Source organism: Lynx rufus, unplaced genomic scaffold (genome assembly GCF_022079265.1).
Source record: "Lynx rufus isolate CCGP_SWC_20201006 ecotype Redwood Valley unplaced genomic scaffold, mLynRuf1.p SCAF_7, whole genome shotgun sequence".
Lineage (NCBI taxonomy): Eukaryota > Metazoa > Chordata > Mammalia > Carnivora > Felidae > Lynx > Lynx rufus.
In genome coordinates, this window is record NW_025814889.1 from 122,489,029 (window position 1) to 122,512,470 (window position 23,442).

Below are 23,442 nucleotides of genomic sequence, written 5' to 3' on the forward strand. Positions count from 1 at the left end.
ACTGAACTCCTTTATGCCCTTCACTTAGATTCACCAGTTAATATTTTGCTACCTTTGCATCATTCTTTTAATATTTTTGTACGTGTATATCATAGAAATAGATAAATACACACAGATATATATTGCACACATACATACATATTATTCATATTATTCTATATGAACCATTTGATGGTAAGTAGCAGACACCCTGAATTTTTATCCCTAGACACTCTTGGTGTTGTACATTCTGTGGAGTTTGACAAATATATAAGGCATGTATCCACCTTTATAGTATTGTACAGAATTGTCTCCCTGCCCTAAAATTCCTCTCTGCTCCACCTATTTATCCTTCTCTCTCCCCAACCCCTGGCAACCACTGATCTTTTAATTGTCAGCATAGATTTGCCTTTTTCAGAATGTCATGTACTTGGAATTGTGAAGTATATATAGCCTTTTCAGATTGGCTTCTTTTACTTTCTTTCAGATGCATTTATGGTCCCTCCATGTCTTTTCATGGCTTAATAGCTCATTTCTTTTTAGCAGTGAATAGTATTCCACTATATGAATCTATCAGTTTATCCATTCATCTTTTACTTTCCTTCCAACCAATATTCAATAAGATATTCAATATTTAATAGGTTCTTTAGTTTAATAATTATTGGGTTTGCTGTTACCCTCTTTTTTTTTTAATATTTTATTTTTGAGTACTCTCTACACCCAACGTGGGGCTCAAACAACCCTGAGATCAAGAGTCGCGTGCTCTACCAGCTGAGTCAGCCTCTGTTATCATCCTCTTAATTTCCAAGAGCTCTTTTTTTTCTCTCTTTTTGAAATATTGTTCTGTTCTTCCTGCAAGCATATAGTATTTCTCTTTTAAGACTATTGATAAATTTTTTTTTTTTTGAGGTTTTCTTCTTGTGTAATATTTCCTCTAAGTTCCTTGTTTTATTAGTCTTGTTTGGGAAGAGTTTCCTTTCTTCCTACTAGAGACTTTCTTCATGATGATCCTTGACCATCCACTTACATTTAAGTGGAGCACTAAAATGCTTACTGGAAACTCTTCATGGAGTATTAGAGTTTGTCAATCCGACCTAACTGGGCTATTTGGCTGGGGAACATTTGATGCCTATCTCTTTAGGATATCCCTTTTAGAACAGTTTTCTCAGAAAAGAGTCCTCTTTGCCCCTGCACGAATAGTGTAAAGTTGAGCTGCCAAGTGTTGGGTGCTTGAAAGAAGTATCAACATTTAGAATATAAATGGTCATGTGATTCTTATTGTTTCCATTTGGGTACTCTTGTTTTCAATTGAACCCTTCAGTCCAGAGACTGTTTTACGCTCTCCAGGGAATAAACCGCCAATTTTCTGCCAAAGTAGATGACCGTTCTCCCCTTTCTCAGCAGAAATTAATTATTAGACAAAGTCTAAAAGAAGATTATCCAGAGAGGTAAGCACAGTACTGAGGCTACTTCAGAAATCACTTCACTGGGGGTGCCTTGGTGGCATCGAACTCTTGGTTTTGGCTCAGGTCATGATCTCACAGTTTGTGAGATTGAGTCCCACGCTGGGCTTTGTGCTGACAGCGTGAAACCTGCTTGGGATTCTCCCTTTCTCTCCCCTTAACCCCCTCTCTTCTCTGTCTCTTTCTCTTTCTCTTTCTTAAAAATAAATAAACGTTTAAAAAAAGAAATCTCTTCCCTGGCAAGTATCTTCATTATCACCTTTTGCTGGGCAGATTTTCTTCTAGTGGACATAGTAAGAGTGCTGACCTTTAGAACATTTATGTATTTATGTATTAATTTATATATTTATTTATTTGTTTCTGAGAAAGAGAGTGAGAGAAAGAGAAAGAGCATGTGTGAGGAGTGCAGGATCAGGGAGAGGGAGAGAGAATCTTGAGCAAGCTCCGTGCCCATCGCTGAGCCCAACCAAACGCAGGGCTCGATCTCTCATGACTCTATCATGTCACGACTAGACATCATGACCTGAGCCAAAATCAAGAGTCTGAAGATTGGCTGAATAAGCCGCCCAGGTGCCCTGCCCCATAAAGAGTGTTGACGTTTAGAGGCTTTGACTTTATCTGGCAGGGTGGGCAGGGAGGGTCTCTGATGCAACTTTCCACCTTTCTTATGCTTAGCTTTGTCTCCTAAAACTTGTGCTCAGCGTTCATAAAAACCAGCTTCTTTAGTGTCAGGGAATGGTAGTTACCAGGGAAATATAGGCTCCATCATTTGCTTACCCATCTGTATTGGCACTTTTTCATTGTTTTTGAGCTTTTGGGTTTTTATTTTCATTTTTTTTAAATTAAATTTTAGTTAATGTACAGTCCAATATTTGTTTTAGGAGTAGAATTCAGTGATTCATCCCTTACATACAACACCCAGTGCTCATCACAACAAGTGCCCTCCTTAATACCTCTCACCCATCTAGCCCATCTCCCACCATCAACCCTCAGTTTATTCTGCATCATTAAGAGTCTACTGTGGTTTCTTTCCGTCTCTCGTCCCCCCCCCCCGCCCCTTCCCATATGTTTATTTGTTTTGATTCTTAAATTCCACATGAGTGAAATCATATGGTGTTTGTCTTTCTCTGATTGACTTAATACACTCTAGCTCTATCCATGTCATTGCAAATGGCAAGATTTCATTTTTTTTTTAATATTTATTTATTTTTGAGAGAGAGAGTGCGTGCAGAGTGTGAGCAGGGAAGGGGCAGAGAGAGAGGGACACATAGAATCCGAAGGCAGGCTCCAGGCTCAGAGCTGTCGGCAACAGAGCCAGACACAGGTCTCAAACTCGTGAACTGCCAGATCATTACCTGAGCTGAGGTCGGATGCTTAACTGACTGAGCCACCTACGTGCCCCAAGATGTCATTCTTTTGTTGACTGAGTAATATTCCATTGTATATATATACCACATCTTCTTTATCCATTCATCAGTTGATGGACATTTGGGCTCTTTCCATAGTTTGGCTATTGTTGATAATGCTGCTGTAAACATCAAGATGCATGTACCTCTTTGAATCTGTATTTTTGTATCCTTTGGGTAAATACCTAATAGTGCAATTGCTGGATTGTAGGGTAGTTCTATTTTAGTTGTTTTGTTTTCCAGAGTGTCTACCAGTTTGCATTCCCACCAACAGTGCAAGTGGGTTCCCCTCTCTCCGTATTCTTGGGAACCTGTTGTTTCTTGTGTTGTTAATTTTAGCCATTCTGACAGGTGTGAGGTGGTATCTCATCTGGTTTTGATTTGCATTTCCCTGATGCTGAGTGATATTGAGCATCTTTTTTTTTTAATGTTTATGTATTTATTTATTTTTGAGGTGACTGGGGGAAGGGCAGAGAGAGGTCAGAGAACCTCAGGCAGGCTCCTCATTGTCAGCATAGAGTCCGATGTGAGGCTCCATCTCCCCAACCTGAGATCATGACCTGAGCTGACATCTAGAGTCAGATGCTTAACCAACTGAGCCACCCAGGTGGCCCAGTTGAGCATCTTTTCATGTGTCTGTTAGCCATCTGGATGTCTTTGGAAAAGTGTCTATTCATGTCGTCTCCCCATTTCTTAATTGGGTTATTTGATTTTTGGGTGTTGAGTTTGATAACTTCTTTATAGATTTTGGATACTCTTTATCAGATATGTCATTTGCAAATATCTTCTCCCATTTAATAGGCTGCCTTTTAATGTTATTATTTCCTTTGCTGTACAGAAGCTTTTTATCTTAATGAAGTCCCAACAGTTGATTATTTTTGACCTTTTGTAATTTCTTTTATGGACAATTCAGTCATGAAAAAGTATTTTCTATTTTCTTATTTATTTATTTATTTATTTATTTATTTATTTATTTATTTAGTTTTTTTCCATTTGATTCCTCTTTATTAGTTCCTGGTAAGGAGGCAGTAAAAATAAGCCACTCTAAAAACTGATTAACTTTATTTACTTTTTCATTTTTGATAATATCTTAATTTTGAAATTTCCCAGAAGTCCTTGTGATTATTTAAATTTTTTCTCATGTACAGTGATAAAATGATTGGTACTTTGTCTCACAGGATCCCCCTTAGGATCTCTTGTAGGGCTGGTTTAGTGGTGATGAATTTCTTCAGTTTTTTGTTTGTTTGGGAAGACCTTTATCTCTCCTTCTATTCTAAATGACAGACTTGCTGGATAAAGGATTTTTGGCTGCATATTTATTCTGTTCATCACATTGAAGATCTCTTGCCATTCCTTTCTGGCCTGCCAAGTTTCAGTAGAGAGATCCGTCACGAGTCTTATAGGTCTCCCTTTATATGTTAGAGCACGTTTATCTCTAGCTGCTTTCAGAATTTTCTCTTTATCCTTGTATTTTGCCAGTTTCACTATGATATGTCGTGCAGAAGATCGATTTAAGTTACGTCTGAAGGGAGTTCTCTGTGCCTCTTGGATTTCAATGCCTTTTTCCTTCCCCAGATCCGGGAAGTTCTCAGCTATTATTTCTTCAATTTCTTCAAGTACCCCTTCAGCACCTTTCCCTCTCTCTTCCTCCTCTGGAATACCAATTATGCGTAGATTATTTCTCTTTAGTGCATCACTTAGTTCTCTAATTTTCCCCTCATACTCCTGGATTTTTTTATCTCTCTTTCTCTCAGCTTCCTCTTTTTCCATAATTTTATCTTCTAGTTCACCTATTCTCTCTTCTGCCTCTTCAATCCAAGCTGTCGTCGTTTCCATTTTGTTTTGCATTTCGTTTAAAGCGTTTTTTAAGCTCCTCCTGCCTGTTCCTTAGTCCCTTGATCTCTGTAGCAAGAGATTCTCTGCTGTCCTCTATACTGTTTTCAAGCCCAGCGATTAATTTTATGACTATTATTCTAAATTCACTTTCTGTTATATTATTTAAATCCTTTTTGATCAGTTCATTAGCTGTTGTCATTTCCTGGAGATTCTTTTGAGGGGAATTCTTCCGTTTGGTCATTTTAGATAGTCCCTGGAGTGGTGGGGACCTGCAGGGCACTTCCCCTGTGCTGTGGTGTATAACTGGAGTTGGTGGGCGGAGCCACAGTCAGACCTGATGTCTGCCCCCAGCCCACTGCTGGGGCCACAGTCAGACTGGTGTGTGCCTTCTCTTCCCCTCTCCTAGGGGCGGGATTCACTGTGGGGTGGCGTGGCCCGTCTGGGCTACTTGCACACTGCCAGGCTTGTGGTGCTGGGGATCTGGCATATTAGCTGGGGTGGATCGGCAAGGTGCACAGGGGCGGGAGGGGCAGGCTCAGCTAGCTTTTCCTTCGGAGATCTACTTCAGGAGGGGCCCTGCGGCACCTGGAGGGAGTCAGACCCGCCGGAGGGATGGATCCGCAGAAGCACAGCTTTGGGTGTTTGCGCGGTGCAAGCAAGTTCCCTGGCAGGAACTGGTTCCCTTTGGGATTTTGGCTGGGGGATGGGCGAGGGAGATGGCGCTGGTGAGCACCTTTGTTCCCTGCCAAGCTGAGCTCTGTGGTCCAGGGCTCAACAACTCTCCCTCCCTTTGTCCTCCAGCCTTCCCGCTTTCCGAGCAGAGCTGTTAACTTATGACCTCCCAGATGCTAAGTCGCGCTTGCTATCGAAACACACTCCGTCCGGCCCCTCCGCTTTTGCCAGCCAGACTCGGGGGCTCTGCTTGGCCGGCAGGCTGCCCCTCCGCCCCGGCTTCCTCCCGCCAGTCCGTGGAGCGCGCACCGCCTCTCCTCCCTTCCTACCCTCTTCCGTGGGCCTCTCGTCTGCGCTTGGCTCCAGAGACCCCGTTCTGCTAGTCTTCTGGCAGTTTTCTGGGTTATTTAGGCAGGTGTAGGTGGAATCTAAGTGATCAGCAGGACGCTCGGTGAGCCCAGCATCCTCCTACGCCGCCATCTTCCAGTGATCTCTATTTTCTCTTTTAGTTTTAGGTGTTTTATACCAGGAGGGGTTTTTCTACATATCCAGCCAGGCAGATTTCCCTGTTAATGTGTCTATTTTAAAGTTATAACAGATGGTATACATTCTTTCTGCCTCTTGTTTTGATCATCCAGTATTGTTTTCAAGACCTCTTTAGGTATGATAGAAAAGTTGATCTAATTTATTCATTGTAACAATCATCCTTTGTGTGACTGATACATTTTACTCATTGATGGACTTTTGGGTTGTTTGAAGTTTTTTTGGTATCATAAACAATTCTGCATTGAAATGAGATGTCTGTGCATGGAACAATAGTTTCTCTAGGCTCCCTACACAGCAGGTCATATGATAGATACATCTTTGATTTGATGCTACCACATTGCTCTTCCACTTGGTTATTAGAATTTACATTTATTTTATTTTATATTTTTAAAGTTTATTTACTTTGAGAGAGATCTGGGGAGGGGTAGAGAGATGGGGGAGAGGGAGAAGGAGAGAGAGAGAGAGAGAGAGAGAGAGAGAGAGAGAGAGAGGAAATCCTAAGCAGGCTCCACACTGCCAGCATGGAGCCTCTTGGAAAAGAGAAAAAGTGGTATTTCACTTTAATTTTTCTATTAACTAAAGCATTCAAACATCTTTTAAATGCTTATTTGACTATTTAGGTATCCTCTTTTTATTGTCAGTTCATGCATATTCTTTTGCTTATTTTACTGTTGAGTTGTTTTTATCTCTTTTACTCTTTAAAAGAGTTCTACATGTTCTTTAGATACTCTCTTTGTAATACACATTGTTAACATCTTCCAATATGCTCCATTTTACTATTCACTAGATGTACTTGCCTTACATTGTTTCACCAGAATTTATATGCTAGACTTCTCTACTGAGTCTTACTTGGTATGATCAGGTACTTATTGGACATTTTACCTTGATGTCTAGTACTGTCTCTGCATCAGTTTTTTTAAAAGTAGACCATATTGTTTCCTCTGTCAATTTACCTTCTTGTTCATATTCTGAGTCTCAATTATGCATACCATTTTTCACTCAGTCTCTGAAACTAGACACCCAAGGGTCATTTTAAAGTCTCTTTCCTTTGTTCTCCATTGCAATCCATGTTCAAGTCTTTCCAATTTACTGCCTGAATGTTAAAAAAAAAAAAAAAAAAACCTCTCCCTTAATAACCTGAAGAAATGGTACTAAGGTAAGTAATAGATTCTGAGGATATTGTAAAAATGGAATAAGCTAGCCAAAGGTTAAACTTTGGTAACCATACACTGGAAAATAAGGAGAGAGAGAAATTGAGGCAATTATTAAGAATCATTATTGTAGGGGCGCCTGGGTGGCACAGTCGGTTAAGCGTCCGACTTCAGCCAGGTCACGATCTCGCGGTCCGTGAGTTCGAGCCCCGCGTCAGGCTCTGGGCTGATGGCTCAGAGCCTGGAGCTTGCTTCCGATTCTGTGTCTCCCTCTCTCTCTGCCCCTCCCCCGTTCATGCTCTGTCTCTCTCTGTCCCAAAAATAAATAAACGTTGAAAAAAAAAATTTAAAAAAAAAAAAAAAGAATCATTATTGTACAGTAATTGAGTACTATTGTTTTGGAATTAAACAGACTACGTTCAACTCACCTTTTGTTTGTTTATGAATAATTTTTGAAACATAAATATGTGAAAATGCTAAATGACTGTGAAGAAAATTTAGTTTTCATTGTAAAAATTTTGATATATTGAAATACTCAGGTCAAGTCATTTTTTCTTCAGGACTTGTCTGTGTAGCACTCACTCAGGATCTCTTTCTATTTATTAATTTTCTACTTGCTAATTCACTTAATTCACAGTGAAAGTTCAGACTCTGGGTGGGAAAGAAGAGGAGAGGTGAATTGCAACTGAGCTTTTCACAGTTTGTGTATGTGTGTGCACATGTGCAGTGGAGATGGTGGGTTGCAATTCCGTTCGACTCTCACTCCCCATGTAGCGTTAGCTCAGGCATCCCCAACTGTGCTGAGACTTCCAAGTCACTCAGCAATATGAAAAACACACATATGCCTGCAGGTGCATTCATAGGTAATAGTAATAAAAAGGTAGAATTGATTGTATATATGCTTCACCTGTATTTTTCACTCTCTGTTTGAGCTCTGTTTAGGTTTTCAATTATCTGAAGTTTGAGAACATGAGTCTCTAAAAGTATGTGATCCTTTGAATTGAATTTGACTATAGTAAAACTTGCGAATACCTAGTAGAGTTGCTTGTTTACCGGCATGTTTGTTTTCTTAGTTGCTTTAATTGGGATAAAGAAAAGGTACATTAAAATAATCTTTGAGTTTTAGGTTTTGGGAATGTTTTCTGAGGGGAAGTCTTTTTTAGCTTAAATCATCTGACCTCTAGGAGTTTTATACTGCTAAAGTTTTAATTTATTATAGATTCATTGAGGACTATATGGCAAATATATGTGACTTTTTAGATTGCAAATAGTGTTTTAGCTTTTCCTTTCTTTAGAATTGGCTTCATTATTTGAATCTGTCTGGCAATTGTATTATACATGCTATTTTTCACATTAAATAGCCTTAAGAGTGTTACAAATGTTCCAGTGGATGAAACAAAGATATTAATTTTATAACTTCATGGAGACTCACAGCCTGTGGTTAACTGTCAGATTTGAAAATGACCTAACATTGACATAACAAATAAGAGGTGACAGTTTTTACAATTGTATTACATTTATCTAATACTCCCCCCAACAGATAATTATTTTACTTTGAGTAAGAAAAGAGAAAGCAGACTGACATTTTTTATCCCCTACCATTTATCAGGTGTTATTTAATCTGTATAATCTCATTTTATAGCCAAGGAAATGTATTCACAGGGATTTCAGTATTTTACCCAAGGTCACACAGCCAATTAATAGCTGTTAAGTAGGCCTACTATCTTTTCTCTTTTGATAACAACAAAAATTCCAGGTAGTTACAAATTGTAAAGTTTATTTAAATTTTTGAATAATTATAAAAATAAGTTCAGTAAAATATATAAAGTGCAGTGCTCTGGAAAAATGTAACTCATTTTTTTCTCATTTTATTCTTAGGAAATACAATCTTTCTTATGTCCATTAGAGAATTAAAGCATTGACCATCTTGAACTTCCTTCAGATATTAGCCAGCTGGCATGTTTTCCTAGCAAAACATTTTCTGATTTGACCACAAGCTCTCTGAATCAGTTGTTACTGGTTTGAATAATAGAATATGCTGTCATGGTGGGCACCTGATCACGAAAACTGATATCTGGAGTACATTTTTATTTGGATTTAAAATGTTTTTACAATCCCAGTATAAACACTGTTAATCTAGTCAAAACCTTTTCTCACAAGATCAAGAGTTTGCATATTTGAACTAGTCATAGTCCACAGAATGAGAGTAAATTGGACATTTACATTAGGCATACGTTTAACTTATTTTTAATGTGAGGAATGCCATACCAAAATAGTTTTGGAATTTTTGAGATAAAACAATTTAGTTTTGAAACTCTAAATAACTGGATTTATTTAACTTAGATACATTTGGAAATTTAATTGTGTAATTTTTACGGGATTGGGAAGTGAGGTGTACAATTTTAGATTCAATGCTGAGAAATTACAAATCTGACTTACATTTGGGTTATGGATTCAAGGTTTGAGAGTTACTTTTTTTTTTTCATTAAATTAATTTCATGAAATATAATTAATTTTTATAATTTTGGTATAACAGGTCCCTCCAAGGATAGTAAGGGTAATTTTCTTAGTTGTTTCTATACAGATGAGTAAAAAGTTAATTATTTTAAGGCAGTTTGGACATATTGTCTTCAATTTGGATAGTAACTAGACAATGTGGCTCATTTTTATAAAAGAAATATAGATTTGAAAGAAATATAGATTTAATAGAAAGTACTGTATTATTTGGGTCTATTTGATTCTCATTAGTCTTCTTCTTAGGCTAAAGATGATGTTACAATTTTAGTTCCAGTGAATTACAGTTTTATTTATATATCCACCCATCTTTCAGTACAATTAATGGAAAGATCTTGGTGTTATCAGAAACTACTAACATATTAAGGGTACTTAACTGTGAAAGGAGCAACACAATACATTTCACAAAATCACGTATGGATATTTAAAAATATTTGTTATTCATGTTGCTTTGGAAAGGAGTAGTTAGAATTTTTTACTGAATTAGGGCTGGCATATTTTGGAGGGCACCATTACTAATATCTGAGATTAATATTAAGTGGGAGCAGAATGCAATCAATTAAAAAAAAACAAACCTTCAGCTACTGGCATAATATATCATGTTGATATTGAAGAAGAGAAAAAGGACAATTTTGCCTGATTAGGAGCATCCAACAACTTATAGAAAGAAACCTTGGCTTTTTAGAACTTGTTTGTTTATAGTTTAGTGTGTCCATGAGCAGGGAAGAATCAAAATTCTCTGACCCAAGGTTTTTTAGCACTGATATTTTGTCTTCCCTGGAATAGTAATGAAAAAACCAAACCAAACCATAATTTTTAAAAATTTAGTTTTTATGATCATGTTTTAAGACTAACAGTTGGAATAGTGCGGTATGTGGTAATTCACCATGGCATTGACAGTTTTGAATAAGAGATTAAAAATACATTAGCTGAAAGAGCTGAAAGAAACTAAGTATTAATGGAATGAAATGTTTCCCAGTCGGTAGTACTTAAGTACAGATCTCTGCCCACCCATCCCCCGACTTTGGGTAGGAAAAATTCAGTGAAGAATAACTGTATATTTGCCAATTGTGTCATGCACAAACTTGCCATAGTAGTTTATATTTTTATAAACCATCAAAATCTTTCTCTTTCATATCTGGTTTTAAAATTATTCCATAGTTATATCCATTTGGATATTCTCTTCAAATCCACAACAATTCAATGTAGACTTATATAACAAAATTCAATTTGTACTTCCTATCTCAATTATAACTTAATGAATATTCTGGCACCCAACTTTATTTTTTTATTTTTGGCCTTGTCTCTTTCAGCACAATGGAGAATTTACAGTTCCTCTCAGTGATGTCTTATTGACCTGGAAATTCTTCCTACATGAGAAGTTGAACTTACCAGTTGAAAATATGGAAGTGATTGACCATTATGAGGACATTAGGAGGACTTACGATGATTTCTTAAAGAATAGTAATATGTTAGATCTGATTGATGTTTATAAAAAATGTAGTGTTTTGATTTCTAATTGTGAAAATAAAGCCAACATATCCCCTGTAAGTATTTTTTAAAATCTGTCTTAAATGAAAATTTGGCTAGATTTATTTTTATTTTAAATTATGTTATCAGCATTTATGGTAACTTGATAATGCTTTTGCTTTTCAGATCATGTTAGAAAATGGAAAATTTAGCTACCTGAAAGCTAGTTATTACTGGAAAGAAATATTTTGGTGGTAAATTTTGCTGAAATTCTGTTGTTATTTGGTTGAAATATAAGAACAGCTTTTTACTAGATCAAAAAATTTTAACAAAGTTATCAGTCCCAAATGTGTGATTTCTTTTTGAATTCATTTCAAGGATTGCTTTTCTATTTACTTACTTGGTTTAATGTGCATCTGTTCATTTTGGCATATGTTGTATAAATGCTATGACTCTTTCTATGGATTAATAATATTATTTCAATTAGATGGGATATCATTTTGTGAGGATAGTATAATGCAATAAACATGAAGTAATACACTATTCCTTTTTTTTAAACATATACACATGTTCATTGCTTTATTTTTTTATTGAATATAAATTTTAAAATTAATGAAATGTTATCCTTTGCAGTTTGGTTTTATCTACATTAGAATTGGTATCTAGTTTGTTTTAAAATGTTGAAATACATTTCTTTATCTTAACATTTACTGGGTACCAATAAGGTAGTAATTAAATAGTGGTAATAACTAAATAATTGTAGATTTAGTATATTTTCTAAGCTGTTAAAATATTTTATAAATATCTGTCGATACTTGGGAATGGTGTTTTGGCTGCTTGTAATAGAAACCTCTGCAATAGCAGTGGTTTAACGAAATGGAAGTGTATTTCACTCTTTTATAAAAGGTATCTAAAGGTAAGAATCTGGGACTGATGTGATAGCTCTGTGATTCTCAGATGCCTAGGACTTTTCTGTCATTCTGCTCTTCCATCTTAGTGCCTACCCTCTGCCTTCAAGGTCCTTTGTGACAGCTGTTAGAGCTCCAGATCCCGTACTAGCATTCCTTGCATCAAGAAGTGGTAAGGGAGCACAGTATTCTCCTTTCCTTTTAAAGAGACATAGCTCTTTTGCTTCCGTGTCCTTGTCCAGAGCCTAGTCACATGGCCACACCAAGATGTTAGGGAAAATGTAGTCTTTTTTTCCTTCATAACATGCCAGAATAAAAACAAACTCTCTGTTTGTTACTGAGAAAGAAGGGGAGAGTGGACATTGGCAGGCAGTTTGCTGTCTTGGCCTCCCTGGGCTATAATGGAACCCTTTGTCCTGTTGTAACTTTCTAAGATGCACATGCATATGTGTACATGCATACCCACACATACACACCCTTACTATGGTGAAGATATTGTGAGGGAAGATAGTTTGTTTTTTTTTTTTTTTCCCTCCTTACCTATATTTTATTTGCTTGTAGAGATGATTTTTGACTACTTTTCACATAGTTAATTTAGAGGCTGATCAAACATAGTATTGGAACAACAAAGAAAATCTTCTGATAAGCCAATGAGAATATAATCTGCCTGAGGTTTTTGGGCACATTGTTTTGTTTTCATCTTATCCTTTGCCCCTGTTTAAATCTTCTAATAAGCCTCTTCATTTAAGTGAATCACCTATAGTTTGAGATATATAAGTCTACATTGGAGGGAGTTCTGTGTCTCCAGATATCAACATGTTCTTCTGCAGGACATCAGGAGTAGAGTGCAAGCTGCTAAGATGATAGTATGTGAAGTTGAAAATTTTCTGCATTTAAAATGAAAGATTTGATCTCTGATACTTGTTTAGGAAAATTTCCAAAGAGGAAAAAGTGAGCAGGCAAACATATCCCTAGATTGATTCCTCAAAAATGCACTAAATATAACCCTAATTTATGCTAAAAGTGCCTTTAAAGATACATATGCTTATGTGTCTTCTTTGTTTTTTGTTTATTGTAACCTAAATAAGGCAGTAATTATGAGGAACTTAGATAAAGGTAAGACAGGGAAGTTCTGGGAACCTTATAACTTGAACAATGCCCCTTTCCTCTGTATTTCGTACATTATTAATTCCTCTCCTAGGGAACATGGATGCAGGGCCTGTGGATATCTGGAGCATACAAGGCCTTGGATTCTAACTAGAGTTTAAGAAGAGACAATTGGTACAGAGTTTGCTTTCTCATGAATTAAGCAATTATCTGGGGGAAATCAGAGCCCTGGGCTGAAGAGAAGAAATGGTAGCTCTCGAGAAGAGCTTAGCAGCCCTCAGAAATCTGGGGACCTTCTGGGGAAGGTTAACAAACGCTCTCTGTGAGTGTGCCAGGATTCTCTGTCTCTGAGGAAGCCAAAACGTAGATGAATGGATGGGTGTACTGTTGGTGATCCTTGAGAGACCACAAGAAGACTCTCCCTTGGCCTCAGCAGGTGACTGGTATCCTGTTTATTTTTCCACTGCTGCTTCATGAAGAGTAGAGACTATTTCAACTTCCGTTACTTGTAAAATTATCAACACTTGAAGTACCTCAGCATTCAAGGCTGAGCCCCAAAAAGCCAATGAGAAAAGCAATAGCCACCTAAGGAGTCCTAGCAGTTACAGAAAGATGAGTTATCTGAGAACACACATGCTCGACAGAATAGAACTGCTAGCGGAGAGTGACAACTTAAATCCATAAAAATAGTAAGTACTCAAGGAAATTCAAGGATAAACCTAAACATGAGACTTTGTAGATGAAAAAAAAGAAGAAAAAAGTTTTCCCAATGCAACAGATAAACTCAGACACAAATTATTGTCCTGAAAGTCAAATTATTGTCCTGAAATAAATATTTAAAGTGCAGAGAGAAAAATCTGAAGTTCAAGAAATTGTGAAGGAAAAGTTAAGAAACTTGGAGGTTAGATCTAGAGGATTTAACATACAAATGATAGGAGTTCCAGAAGGAGATAAAAGAACAGATGCAGAAGAGGCCATGATTAAATATTTCTTGAAACTACATCTATTATAATAAATATTTCTTTGATTCTGCTAGTTAAGAGTGTTTATGAGGTTCCAGCCTGTAATCAAGAGAAAAGACACATACTTACACATGTCCTGGTAAAATTCCTGGACTCTTTAAGGGTAAAGATAAATTTTATAAGTTTCCTAGTAGAGAGAACAAGTTATTTAAAAAGAACAAAAATTAAATAGCATGTCTTGATCCTCAACAAGGTATCACTTACTAGCTAAGATAAAGGAAGGACTTGTGAGGCTATGGAAAAATTTAAAGAATGTCATCTTCATACTTCAAGTGAAGACTTTGCCTTTTCAAAGACCGTAATAATTAAACAGATGAATTGGAGCAGATACGTATCTAGAGGAAGATGGTAGTGAGCAACAAAACTTGGTGTGTATATGATAAGGGTGGACTGGGGATATGTGTGCTGAAATGGAAGGCTTACACTAAGGGAGATTCCGATATTAGTTTAGAATTAAAATGGCAAAATATTGTAGTTTGTTGGGAATAAGCAGGCATTACCACTTTTAAATAACAGTAGAGAAACGGGTCTGATTTGAGTACCAGAAAGTGAAGGTAACCATTAATGGAATGGAAAAATATGGTTAATAAGAGGATAAAAGTAGAATGAATAACAACTTACCTACAAAGTAAAGGTATAAATCAATAAAATTAATAGTGTATCACAGAAAATACATTGTGATTTTTCTGCTTACTTCAGAAAGCTTTATGCCATATTATCTAGAGTCCTTGTCCAAGTTTTAAGTTTAGGAACCCTTTTGCACTCTTAAAAATTAATTAGGGGGTGCCTGGGTGGCCCAGTTGGTTTGATCTCTGTGCTGATGGCTCAGAGCCTGGAGTCTGCTTCAGATTCTGGGTCTTCCTCTCTCTCTGCCTGTTCCCTGCTCGTCCTCTGCCTGTCTGTCTCTCAAAAATGAATAAACATTAAAAAAAATAATAATAAAATTAAAAAATAATTAGGACTACAAGATTTTGTTTATATGAGTTTTATCTGTTAATATTTATCAAAGATTAAAATTGAGATATGTTCAAAGTATCAGTTATTAAGATATTGATAATAAACCTATTACCTGTTTGTGAATAGTATTAATAAATTTTTTAGGAATAGAAAATTGTGAGAATGTTTTACATATTTTGTATTTATTATTTTTTACATTTTTAATAAATATCCTTAATGTCATGTATGATAGAAAATAGCTGTTTCTCATGTCTACTGTCTGGTATGTTGTTTTGATTGAAGTATATCAAGAAAATTTGGATTCACATTGATACATAGTTGAAAAAGGGGGAACTTCCTGGGTCTCCTGAGTGGGTCTTAAGGACCTCAGGAGTCCATGGACCCTCCTCACTGAACTGATCTAGAATATTGTCCTTTACATGTCATTAAACATGAATATGGCTTTATTTTTTAAAGTTTATTTCTTTTGAGAGAGAGAGCATGTGCAGAAGGGCAGAGAGAGAGAGAGAGAGAGAGAGAGAGAGAGAGAGAGAATTCCAAGCAGTCTCTGCACTGTCAGTGCGAGGACCCCAATGTGGGGCTTGAACTCATGAACCTGTGAGATCATGACTTGTGCTGAAATCAAGAGTCAGACACTTAACCGACTGAGCCACCTAGGCACCCCAACATGAACATAGTTTAAACCAGAGGGTAATATCCGATTCAAAAAAATAACATTGTATTTATGGAAGAATAAATCTTTGCTTTTAACATCTCTCCTGAAAACATAAGAACCACAAGTGTGAGGACTACCTCTATTCAAGATTTTTTAAATAGTAAATTCTTCTTAAAAAGACAAACCAAGAAACAAACTTAACTGTGGGAGACAAACTGATGCTTACCAGAGGGGAGGTGGGTGGGAGATGGGTGAAATAAGTGATAGGGAATAAGGAGTGCAGGTGAGATGCACATCGGGTGATGAATGGAAGTGTTGAATCACTATATTGTACACCTGAAACTAATATAACACTGTATGTTAACTATACTGGAATTACAATAAAAATGAAAAAAAAAGTAATCGTCAAACACAAATTCTCCCAAAACAATTTTTCTGTTTAAAGACAATGAACCTGAATTATTTCATAAGATTAATTTTTTAAATATTGAAAAGTTGCACTGTATGTTGTCACTGGTCATTAAAAGTTTCTGGCTAGCTAATATTTAGAAAATGGGTATCCAGGGCTACCTGGGTGGCTCAGTCGGTTGAGTGTCCAACCTCAGCTCAGGTCATTTTCTCCCAGTCTGAGTTGGAGCCCCATGTCGGGCTCTGTGCTGATGGCTTGGAGCCTGGAGCCTGCTTCAGATTCTGTGTCTCCCTCTCTCTCTGCCACTCCCCAGCTGGTGTTCTGTCTCAAAAAAAAAAAAAAAAAAAAAAGAAAAAATAGGTATCTAAGTTGCCCTTTGTAGCAAAGGAGTAAAAGTCAAAACTTAAAAAAAAAGAAAAAATAAATAAATTTTTTTTTAGTGAGCTTAAATTTTGAAATTCAAGTTATGAACAACAAAATCCCACTTTGCCTTTTAAGAAGTATGTATTGGGGAGTTATTTTAGTTATAATTTTGCAACGGCTAAGAGGAAAGTGGTTTGCAATCTCTTTAGGCTTTGTTAATTCAGTTTATACCTTCCCTCCAAGTTTACTCATCAGGAATGAGGTGTGTGAATACCTACATAATCTTGGATCGCTTAGAACAAATATTAGGGAGATGTTGAGTACCATGGCACAGTGAAAGCAAATAATCATTTTTTTTTCATTGAAATTCTTACTTTGAAATATGCTGTTAGGACACTAGGTTTACTTTTGTATAATCCCAAAATGAAGCATTTATTGTGTGCCTTAGGTAAGCATTTTGTCTTTAATTTTCTTCTATAAAAATTAAAGGCTCAGATTAAATTTCCAAGGTTATCTTTTAACTCTAAACTTATGAACTCTATGAGTACAGCCGTTGGAAACAAGCATTTTGTTAGTTTAATTCCATGTATACTTACTGCCAACAAAGATCAGGTAATAATACTGTATGATGGGATATTAGTGAACTATGTAGAGCTCAATGTGAAGTATTTTTTATAGTTGGAAAAGCAGTTTATTATTAGCAACCTCCTGTGTTTTCTACAGAGTCAACTACGGGATTTTCTGCTTGGAAGACAGTATGCAGTAGATGAAACTGATCTTTATGTACCGACATCACCAATGAGTAAACACAACCAGGATAATGAAAAGGTACTGATAAATTGTGAGTGAATTAAAAAGCAGGACATGATCCTCTTCAAATCACTATGAATGTGATTGTATGTTATTTTTTTTTAATCAAAAATGTTCTTTAATTTGCTTAAATAAAGCTGTATTTGCAAAGAGTAATACGTTAGAGACTGGCAAGAGCATAGCAGTCAGTTTCTTCCTGGTTTCCGGCCAGGATCACAGGCACTGTGCAAAAATAGGTTATCATTCTAAGTATCTGAAAAGTAGTTGGAAGATCTAGGTTGCCGGAGTTCTTTGAATCTTTGTATTTGGTAAATTTCACAATTATGGTTTTAAATGAGTGATTCTTGGGAGGATGTACAATGGAAAAATCTGTTTTGTCCCTTTTGCAGAATAACTGATGCATCACAAATCGTGATAATAGAGTTTGTTGAACAAACAAACCACAGTGAAGAAACCACATGTTTGGTCTAATATAATTTACCTTTAGCTAAATACTATGCTAGGTACCTAATTGAATATAGTATCCCCTTACTAACCATGGGAGTTATGTTTATGAAAGTACCTATGGTAAATAAAATCACCATTGACAAGATAAAAATTTAGAAGTATTGGAAAAAGCAGTAAAATTACATTCAACATATCTAAATCCATCTTCTTCAAGTTAATATATTTGATGAATCACCTTCTCCATTTTTTAGGAAACATTGCTAAAGCAGATTCTCCTATAAGTCCCATGCGATACAGGTAGCCTTTAAGAAATATATTGACTGGGGCATCTGGGTGGCTCAGTCAATTGAGTGTCCAACTTCGACTTAGGTCATGATCTTGTGGTAAGTTCGAGCCCCGCATCAGGCTCTCTGCTGTCAGTGCAGAGATTGCTTCAGACCCTCTGTCTCCCTCTCTCTCTGACCGCCCTGCCAAAAAAATAAATAAATAATAAAACATTAAAAAAAAAAAAGAAATATGTTTATCATTGCCCTCAATTAAATACCTGTATACCTACTTCCTAGATTTACTAAGGCTCTTTATATTTGCATTTAATATTTTTTCTGGCTTATTTGAAAGTTGTTTCTGGCATCATTACCCTTAATACCTAAAATTCTTTAGCATATTATTTCCTGAAAATAAAGGCATAACCATAATATCATTATCATCTGTAAGAAAACTTAAGTATTCCCTGTTATCACTTACTGTCTTCCCAATTCCGATTTCTCCATTTGTCCCCCAAATGGTTTTATAGCTCTTTTAATCTAGAATTCCCCTCTGTTTTTATGTTTTGTTTTGTTTTTGTTTTTGTTTTTTTGTTTATCTGATAAATTTCTCCTGGTATTACTTATCTTGTTCTTCTATTGCCAGTAAACTGGAGGTTTCAGCTAAAAGCTTGCTTAGATTGAGGTTTAACATTTCATAGTACATGCTTCTTAACTGATGGTAAGTATCACATCAGGAGACACAGTTTCAAGTTGTCCCAAATTGCCAGATCTGTCTAGAAAAAAGATGTAGTTTTTCCTTTGCTATCAGCAAAGATCTATGGGGTAACACTATGTAAATAACCTGTTTCCCAACAATCTTTTGCACATGCATTGATGATCCTTGGCTGACTCCGTTATTTCTTTAGTGTTTGCAGAACGGTGAATTTCTAACCCTGTCATGTCTTTACATTGATTAGCTGCCATTTTTCAGTAAAGAAGAACTTTATCTTCTCAATTGAGATGAAGTATATAGTTCCCTAAAAAAGGCAGGGTCACTACTTAATTCTTTCTATTTCATTACCAGCTTAGGAATTGGGATAATAGTTATTTAAGATGCAAATTAGATTTTTTTTCTATTTATCTTTCTCCTTTTTTATGTATTTATTACTATGTACTCATGACTTTTTATTTATTCAGAGTTTTAAAATCAATCACAGTCATTAATCCTTGATTCTAAAATGGTGGATTCCCTTCATGCTGGCTTCTGTGTCTTTTTTTTTTTTTTTTTTTTTTTTTTTTTACATGCCCTATTAGACTTCTGAGCACTTACTTTTTTTTTTTCTGGTACAAGAAAATATTCCAAGCCCATCTTTGAATGTTTTCTTCCCAGACATGATTCTATTTAGTGATTTGTAACTATTTTCTCTTGCTTGAAATTAATTTTTCACTTACGTTGTTTTTCCCTCCTGTCCCAAATATTGATAAAATGTTTACCAAATACCTGGTCTTTTCTCATTGGTTCTTAAAGAGTACATTCATATATATCAAGAGACTAGATCACTTACAGATCTCTTTAATTTATGTTACAGGCTCTACAGGGAAAAAATAGTAATTGTTATTGTGCCTTTTAATGAATAGAAATGAACTAGTTTGTGTAAAACACCTACGTGTTTATAATTTTGGCTTACATATATAAAATGTTACATCTTAAAGGGATATTCATGAAAAAAGATCATAGTATATAGAAACTGATGAGTCTTCATTGCAAGCATATAGTTTTCTCATTTAAAAATACCATGATAGTGGCGCCTGGGTGGCTCAGTCAGTTGAGCATCCGACTTCAGTTCATGTCATGATCTCGCAGTCCGTGAATTCAAGCCCTGCCTCAGGCTCTGTGCTGATAGCTCAGAGCCTGGAGCCTGCTTCGGATTCTGTGTCTCCCTCTCTCTCTGCCCCTTCCTTACGTGCACTCTGTCTCTCTCTGTCTCTCAAAAATAAATAAACATTAAAAAAAATTTTAAAAATACAACGATAGTTTCACTGGGTTAATCCTCTACTTTTATCTTTTGCCTCCTTGGATTGTTTTCCGAGAGTATTCTATCTAGTAGTTAGCTGATAGATTAGATTTTATGAGGACTATTAAAGTCACAGCCATCCTCTTAGCCATTTTGCATTTTACTTGCAGACTTCTAATTTTTCTTTTTGCAAAGTATTTTTGGAAGGCAATATATTTCTATTAAAATTCTAATGTGACTTTTTTGGGCTGAAGTCTTGCAAAGATATATTTTGATCACAAAATGTACCTTAACTAATGCCACGCCAGAGTCATTAAGTAGATGAATGGCATGAATTTGAGAAAAAATATTTTTGTTTCCTTATTTTATTTTATTTCATTTTTCCTAAGGTACTAAACTGCACTAGAAATTCTGAAGCAAGGAAGGGAAAAATGGAATAAAGGCCCAAAAAGAAAACCCTCAGTTAAATAAAAAATTCTACCAGTATATTAGTTCCAGTTCAACTTTTTGTTGTCGTTGTTATATGTAAGAATTTATGTATTGGCAAAGAAAGTAAAAAATACCTGTATAAATTGTTAATCTCAATCTAGCAAAAGTAACTTTCAAATTGAGGTTGAATATCTGCATTTCAGTAATAATTAAGGGATAGGAAAAGAAGCTTGGACTTGCCAGAAAGCTTAAGTAAGATTGTTCAACTTCTAAACAAACATTGCAAATACTTTGTGGTATGGATTGAATCGGTTTATTAAACAAATAAACAGAACATTATCTTTATTTTTGGTATCTTGGTAAAAGCTTCAATCTTGTGGATTTTTTCAATTTAGGCCCTTGCTTCTGGACATCATAACTGTATTTATGTGGAATGCTTTTCCAGAGAGCCTCTTTAAAACACACTTGCAAATACAAGAGCAGGGAAACCATAACTGCCATGTTATATGACCATAATGATAGGGATAGATTTCCAATTGTAGCCATGAGTTAAAAGAAACACTCTAACTGTGAGGACTCCAAAATGTTTTTCCCTGATGTTTGCCTAGCATCACAGATCAGCAGGGCAGAATTTGCTAGCCTTAAAGAGCAAGTTGTAGATGTGGTTTGTACCCAATAAGGATCAAATCTATATATTGTTATATCCTCATTATTTTTGAACAGTAGAGGCACAGTGAGACAGGGATTGAATGAAATTAAATCTAGAAAGAGTAAAACAGTTTCTGATTACAGTGTGAATGTCACTTTTTCTCTGCTTTAATTTTTTAATTTTTTTTTCAACGTTTATTTATTTTTGGGACAGAGAGAGACAGAGCATGAACGGGGGAGGGGCAGAGAGAGAGGGAGACACAGAATCAGAAACAGGCTCCAGGCTCCGAGCCATCAGCCCAGAGCCCGACGCGGGGCTCGAACTCACGGACCGCGAGATCATGACCTGGCTAAAGTCGGACGCTTAACTGACTGTGCCACCCAGGCGACCCTCTCTGCTTTAATTTTTGACAAATGTGTTAGTCTTTTGAAATGTGAAGAGATAAGATAGAGGAGATTCATATGTTTTCGACAGACTATTACACTGTGAAATTAAAATGGAAACTTTTGTATTACAGATTCACATGAAGTATTATGATTTACACTGAAAATAAAAATAAAAGGACACTTGAAATATAAGCAGAAAACCATGTTGTGCTTTATGTTATAAAATTTTAGGATGGATCTCAAAGATGATTTTACCTTAGAGTTGTACCTTAGAGTGATTTTCTTTTTAAGGCAATGTAATAAAAATACATGAGTGCTTATTCGATCTCAAGTAAGATTTTATCAGTAGTTTTCATTTTGTAATATCTAAAAGGGCCACATACATGTATTAAGTTTTTTTTTTTCCATTTATCATTGAACAAAAACTAATTGAGAACCTATTAACAAAATGGACTGATTACCTGCTATAATGCCAGTCATTCTTTAAGGCCCTAAGGATATATCATTTGCTCTCCTGGAACTCATGAAGTAGTAGAAAGATTAAGAAAACACACAGTGTCAGAAAACGTTAAGGTCTATCAGGGAATTATAATTGGCTGATATGCAGAAATATTACAGGGTGGTAAGAAAGGGAGTACATGAATTGCTGTTTTATATGGGAAATCAGGGAAATGTTACCTGCAAAGGTAACATTTGTCTAATATTTTTAATATGTAAGAAAAGAGTTTCATAGTGTTAATATTCAAACTTTATTTAAAAAATCAATTTTGCTTAAATTTTGAGTCCATATTTAAGGTAATTTTTTCCTGTCCAAAAAGTTTTTTTAAAGTATTTTTTAAAGTTTATTTATTTAATTTGAGAGAAAGAGAGTGAGCAGGGGAGGGGCAGAAAGAGAGGGAGAGAGAGAATCCCAAGCAGGCTCTGTGCTGACCCACTGTGAGATCATGACCTGAGCTGAAATGAAGAGTCAGATGCTTAACTGACTGAACCAGTCAGGCACCCTCAATAAAGTTTCTTTAAATTGACTGCCTACAATGTTTCAAAAATTGTTTTTCATATGATATTTAAATAATCCAAAAGCATGTTACCTTTAAAAGTGCTTTTAATATGTATATGAACTTGAGAGACTCTCTTAGTAATTGTCTATGACACTTCTTATTGATTTGTAATTTTTATTCCTACCTTTTAAAGCTTTCTTTTATGCTTCCTAATTTAAAATATGATTAAACAGAATATGGAGAAATTTTAATTTTAATTCAGAAAGTATTGGGGCATCTGGGTGGCTCAGTTGGTTAGGGATCCGACTTTGGCTCAGGTCATGATTTCACGGTTCGTGAGTTCAAGTCCCGTGTTGGGCTGTGTGCTGACAGCTCAGAGCCTGGAGCCTGCTTCGGATTCTGTGTCTCCCTCTCTCTCTGCCCCTCCCCCACTCATGCTGTCTGTCTATGTGTCTGTCTGTCTGTCTCTCTCAAAAATAAACAAACATTAAAAACAAAAAGATTTAATTCAGAAAGTATTTTCTTAGTTACAGATGATAAATTATGGGATCTTTAGCTATGTTGTCAGTCTCTGAAGGGTTTAATGAATTTCATGTTTTGAGAGGGAATTGAGTTTAGAATTCGTGGAGTCCATTTTTCTAAAGGTATAGGCAAGGAGAAGATTTCAGGTAAATAGTGTGGGAGCAACATTTAAGAATTAGTTACAAACAAGATTCCAGAGCAAGAAGATGGGGTGGAAGCAGTTGAGAGGGTGATAAGAATTCCATAAAACTAATTTAATTTTGATGAAATCCAATTTATCGGTTTTTTTCTATTATAGATTATGCTTTTGGTGTCATGTCTAATAACTGCCTAATCCAAGTTACAAAGATTTTCTTTTATGTTTTATTCTAAAACTTTTACAGTTTTATATTGTACATTTATACCTGTGATCTGCTTTGAGTTAATTTTTACAAAAGGTGTGAGGTTTGGGTGGGGTTCATTTGTTTTGCATATGAATGATCA

General features: G+C 35.8%; 1 protein-coding gene across 1 annotated transcript in view; it reads left to right on the top strand.

The window, feature by feature from the left end:
* Positions 1 to 23,442, top strand: part of PARPBP (PARP1 binding protein) — a 65,882-nt gene that overhangs the window by 7,053 nt on the left and 35,387 nt on the right. Inside the window, exons 3-4 of the mRNA XM_047065852.1 lie at positions 10,881 to 11,114; positions 17,182 to 17,286. Coding sequence (XP_046921808.1) covers positions 10,881 to 11,114; positions 17,182 to 17,286 — 339 coding nt within the window. The remainder of the gene's footprint in view (positions 1 to 10,880; positions 11,115 to 17,181; positions 17,287 to 23,442) is intronic.